The 6,000-nt window shown below is 37.2% G+C and overlaps 1 protein-coding gene across 15 annotated transcripts in view; it reads left to right on the top strand.

The window, feature by feature from the left end:
• Positions 1-6,000, top strand: part of TTC3 (tetratricopeptide repeat domain 3) — a 127,047-nt gene that overhangs the window by 88,108 nt on the left and 32,939 nt on the right. For all 15 annotated transcript variants that reach the window (XM_032276893.1, XM_032276894.1, XM_032276900.1 and 12 more), the window contains 2 exons: positions 395-1,457; positions 2,412-2,477. In XM_032276893.1, coding sequence (XP_032132784.1) covers positions 395-1,457; positions 2,412-2,477 — 1,129 coding nt within the window. The remainder of the gene's footprint in view (positions 1-394; positions 1,458-2,411; positions 2,478-6,000) is intronic.

Raw genomic sequence — 6,000 nt, 5'->3', positions numbered from 1 at the left:
CCTCAGCCTCCTGAGTAGCTGGGATTACAGGCACGCGCCACCATGCCCAGCTAATGTTTTGTATTTTTAATAGAGACGGGGTTTCACCATGCTGACCAGGATGGTCTCGATCTCTTGACCTCGTGATCCACCCGCCTCGGCCTCCCAAAGTGCTGGGATTACAGGCTTGAGCCACCGCGCCCAGCCCAAAATTTTCTTTATAAGTATCATTGATTGCAGTTAACCTTATGTTTGTTATATTAGTTCTTGGGGAAAGGTTGAGATTGGTGAAAAGTGAAACAATGTTTCGCTTTGGGAGAATACAAGTTTTTTTTTTTTTTTTTTTTTTTTTTTTAAATAAGTATATTCAAGAAATTCCTTATAGTAACTCATGTAAATGTAAATTTTTTCCAAGTTACTTCTCTCAGTTGTTGGAGGAACATGGTCCCTTGGACATGAGTAACAAGATGTTCTCTGAAGAATATGAGTTTTTCCCAGAAGAAACTCGACAGATACTAGAAAAAGCAGGAGGCTTAAAATCTTTCCTCTTGGGATGTCCTCGTTTTGTTGTGATTGACAACTGTATTGCATTGAAGAAAGTTGCATTACGGCTCAAGAAAAAAAGAAAGAAGAAAAACATTAAAGCAAAAGTAGAAGAAATTTCAAAAACAGGAGAGTATTTACGAGTTAGACTACCACTGAATCCAGCTGCTAGGGAATTTAAACCAGATGTAAAATCTAAACCAGTGGCCGATACATCTTCAGCAACAGCTTCTGAGGCTGTGAAACCCAAACCTGTGTCTACAAATTCTCCCAAACCAGCTTGTGAAGATGTGAAGCCCAAACCGGTATCCAATAATTCTTCTAGACAAGTTTCTGAGGATGGGAAACCCAAAGGGGTCTCTTCTAATTCTCCCAAACCAGGCTCTGAGGATGCAAATTACAAGCGACTCCCCTCTAATTCTCCCAAACCGCTTCTTGAGGATATGAAACCAACTTATTGGGCTCAATCCCATTTGGTCACAGGATACTGTACGTATCTTCCTTTCCAGGGATTTGACATCACCCAGACACCGCCAGCATACATAAATGTGTTACCAGGTTTGCCCCAGTACACCAGCATATATACGCCCTTGGCCAGCCTTTCTTCTGAATATCCACTGCCAAGATCAATACCAATGGTGCCGTCTTTTGTAGCCAATGACAGAGCAGATAAAAATGCTGCTGCCTATTTTGAGGGTCATCATTTGAATGCTGAGAATGCTGCTCGTCACCAGATTGCCTCCGAAACACAGATCCTTGATGCCTCTTCTGGATCTGTAAAGTCACAGTGCAGCACAGTTGATGCTGATACAGTCCTGAGTGAGTCTAACAGAAATGATGGGCACTGTGGCAATTCTAACAACAAATTTGAAGTCATTCCAGAAAACACCAGCACAGTAACAGACATTCCACACATGCAGGTGATTGCCATACAGGTAAGAATTAAATAGAAAAGCCTTCTTAATACCGAAGTTAAATTTTCCTTTTCATTTTTCATTGCCATTGTATTTACAAAAATCCTTAAAGTTGATTGACTTTATAATGGTTACTGAAGCTTTCGCCTGAAAATATTTTTAAAATATGAACTGTTTTGTGAGACGTGACACATAATCCTCTTAGAAAGAAGTTTAGGTTCAGTAATACCCGTCTTTGCTACTGAAATTCTACACACATTGAGAAATAAGACAGCAGGTGGAGCCAAAACATCATCCTAAGAATTAACAAAGGTGCCAGAGGAGGAGGTGGCTGTTTCTGTAGAAAGTTCAAGTGCTAGCTGGCAGTGTAGCCTGCATCACAGCACCTTACCTGCCAGTTACAGGAGGGCCCGCATGGAGGCCTTCCAGCATGGGGTGCCTGCCCCATAAGACTTAGTGCGTGGAGGAGGAAGGGAAAATGTGCTGGCCGCTCCTCAGAGAAGGAAAAAAGGAAGACCCTGGCCTACACATGCCCAGCGTCTCCTGTCAAACCAGGGGAGAAATGAGAATGTTAAAAAGAGACAGCCAGATAGAGAGAAACAAGAGGGATGTGTATGAATGAGTTCCTTCCTAACAAGCATGAGACTAAATCAGGATTCCTCTATAGTTGCCTTTATAGGATATGAATTCATTAAATCCTTATTGAATTTCCCCACTCCTCGTTATGTTTTCTGTTTTCTAGGAGGCTTTGAAAAAAAATGTGTTAAGAGCAATGGATCAAAATCATTTTCAGTTATACTAATTCTAAATAATTTTCTAATATACATGTTTACAGAAACATGGAACATGATCTAAATGGGAAAAAAAAAACTTTAAAAAATTGTGTGTGTGTTTTAAAGTGTCATTATATGATGGGTTTATTTTACTAGGGCAATTGAGACAAAGTGAATTTTAATTTTTTGTTTTGCCCCACAGGTATCTTGGAACACAGCACACAAAGAAGTCAATACTGAGCCATATAACCCTTTTGAGGAACATCAAGTGAGTCAGAATTATCTTGAACCGTTTAAAGGTTTAGTTTTCATTAATTTATCTAGATGGAATGATGAACTAGAACTATTTTGGAGCCAGCTTAATCCACACAAAGTTATCATGGAATAAGCTTGAGAACATAATACAAAAATGATTTTTATTGTTGAAATTTGAGAAGGGAAGGAAAAGGTAAATTTTTTCCAGCATGTTTATTTTAAAGTATAATAGCTTTATTGTTTTGTTTCATTTATTTTGTTTTATTATTTTTAAAAAATTTTTATTATTTTAATTTTAATTATTTTTTTGAGAGAGTCTCACTGTCGCCCAGGGTGGCCTGCTTTATTGTTTTAACTAGTCTAATGAGCATGTAATAATTTATAAGTAAGCTTATTCATGTGAATAATACAGAAAGATATTATAAAGACCGTTTCTACTATAATGACGATTCAATTAGAAAACCTACTAATATAATTTACTTTGTTCATATATATCGTAAGAGAAAAGTTGTCTTATCAACTCAAAGTTGCTGAAAGGGTATTGGATAAAATTCAGGTCACTGTCTTGACCAAAACTAGTAAGAAAATGGGAATTGATGAATATTTCTCAACATGCTAATATTTTAAGCCAAAAGCCATCATCTTGCTTAATGGTGAAGCATTACAGAGGCAAAGGCTGTGTACCAGGAAAATCCAAAATGATCAACTGAAAACCTATACTAAAATGTAAGAGAATTCAAAAAGGTAATTGGCTATAAAAGAAATACCTTTTTATATACAAGCAGTTACCTGTTATAAAGTGTGTTCAAAGAAAATATTTTCAATACCAAGAGATAAAACACTTAAATATATGTAAAGAAAATTTTAAAATACTAGAGAGACACATAAAAGCCTTAAATGAAAAGATATTTCACATACTTGGATAAGAACACCTATTATGATGATGAGATTGGTTCTCCCTAAAGCTTGTTAAAATTTAACACAACCCCAGTGTATACATAAACAGGGCAAATTTGTTATGTATTGCTATATATATAACAAACAACTTCAAAACCTAGTGACTTAAAACAGTAAACATTTGACAATTGTGAAATTTCACAATTTCTCTGGGTCAGGAATTCAGACGCAGCTTAGCTGAATGGTTCTTGAGATTCTCATAGCATTAGCTAAGATGTTGACAAGGGCTCAGTCATCTGCAGGAGTAACTGGTGCCAGAGGTTCTACTCCCAAGATGGCTCACTCACATGGCTGGCAAATGGGTGTTGGCCAGTTGGCAGGAAGCTTCAGTTCCTTGCCTTGTGGACCTCCACGTAGTCCTGCTTGACCTCATGGGGCTGGCTTTTTCCAGAGAGTGTGATCCCAGAAGTTGCAATGCTTTATGAAGTCACAATTGATCACTTCTGCTGCATTCTCTTGGTCACATAGACCAACCCACCAACCCTGATACATGGTAAGAGAGGTCTGTACAAGGCCGTGAATACCAAGAGGCTTGGTTACTGCACAGGGTTAATTTGAAATTAGACAGATTGATTCTAAACTTCATATGTAAAAAGGAACATAAAGAATGGATATGGAAGAGAAACTATAAGAAAGGGAGATATGCAACTAAATATCAAAACACAATATAAATCTATATTACCACATACTTAGACCATTAATATGAGAGTGCCTGACCAACTTGGCGAAACCCCGTCTCTACTAAAAATACAAAAATTAGCCAGGCCTGGTGGCTCACGCCTGTAATCCCAGCTACCTGGGAGACTGAGGCAGGAGAATTGCTTGAACCCAGGAGGCGAAGGTTGTAGTGAGCCAAGATCTCACCACTGCACTCCAGCCTGGGCGACAGAGTGAGACTTCATCTCAGTCAATCAATCAATCAATCAAGATGGTAAATTATCAGTGAGCAAAAAATGGATTATTAAATACATAGGAGAAATGGATTGCCATCTAGAAAAAATCAATTTTGGTCCCTACCTCATTCCTTATACCAAAATAAGTTCCAGGCAGATCAAAGATTTTAGCATAAAAAATGGACCTATAAAAGTATCCAGAAAAAAATGGGAATTTTATTTTTTTTTGAGTCAGAGTCTCACTCTGTCGCCCAGGCTGGAGTGCAGTGGCACGATCTCAGCTCACTAGAACCTCCGCCTCCTGAGTTCAAGTGATTCTCCTGCCTCAGCCTCCCGAGTAGCTGGGACTACAGGCACACACCACCATGCCCAACTAATTTTTATATTTTTTAGTAGAGATGGGTTTTCATCATTGTCTGGTCTCGAACTCATGACCTCGTGATCTGCATGCCTCAGCCTCCCAGAGCACTGGGATTACAGGCATGAGCCACTGTGCCCGGCTGGGAAAACTCATTTTATAAGATCAGTAATAGGGGAAGCATGGGGAAAAAAAAGTGTGTTTATATACATATATACATGCATGTAATGTGTATATCCTAAATGCATAGCATATATGTAAAAACAAATATATATGCATACACATGTCAAAACACAGATGACAAGGAAAATTACGTGCAGCATGAAACAGAGAACTAATTTCCTTAACATACAAAGTTTCTATAATTCAGTAAGGAAAAGATGAACAACAACCTGTCACAAAGATGAGATGGGATGTGAATAGAATTCACAATGAAAGAAATTATTTTTAAACATATAAAAAGATGCCCACCCCACTTGAAATAAGAGAAGCAATCATTCACATTTTGAAAGATAGTGAAGCTGAAATTTCTTGGAAGGCAGTTAGGAATCGATCTGTGTAGAGAGACCAGTGAGCCAAGGGTATTTGTAGTTTGTTTTGTCTGAATTTGTATTAGCAGAAAATTGAATACGATCTAAACCTCCATCAATAGTGGACTAGTTAAATTATGATATAGCTATAAAATGAAATATTATGCTGTCATTTAAAAAGCAGTTCTATAGTTAGGTACAGAATGATTGACAAGATCAATATCTAGTTAAGTAGGTAGGTCAGAACTTTGTGTTTCTTGCGGCTATTTGTACAAATAGCCTTTAGTTTTTGCTAATTATAAACACAGAGTCCTTAAACATTTTAGATGAATAATACCAAAAATTGTGAAAGAGAAATTGAAAATCATCTACCTTCCCATCACCCATGTTAATATTTTGATGTGTAGCCTTCCAGGCTGTTTGAACGTTTACATATAATTAAACAATAGTTTTTTAAAGATGGGATCACAGCATATATCTTGTATTTGAAATTTTCAGCCTTCAATTAATATATTGTAGACTTGTTTCCATATCAGTAAATACGATTTATAGCATTTAAAATGAATACTTGGCTTTCCATTTTATTAATGTGTGATAATTTGACCAGTTTCTTATTGTTGAACATTTAAATTGTGTCAGCTTTTTATGCTTACAAACAGTGCTATAGTGAACATTTTTGCCTGTTTAGTCTTGTTGAAGTCTTAGGCTGTACTTAGCTTTAAACCAGATTGGTTCTGTTGTTTAATGAGTCAGTGCTTTTGACCCTCAAATAAATGCTTTTATCAGTGATGGGACCGT

Source organism: Sapajus apella, unplaced genomic scaffold (assembly GCF_009761245.1).
Source record: "Sapajus apella isolate SASKATOON/1434 unplaced genomic scaffold, GSC_monkey_1.0 scaffold8, whole genome shotgun sequence".
NCBI classification, from domain to species: Eukaryota; Metazoa; Chordata; class Mammalia; order Primates; family Cebidae; genus Sapajus; species Sapajus apella.
The sequence above is the reverse complement of the archived record's forward strand: the minus strand, read 5'-3'. Positions and strand labels throughout refer to the sequence as shown.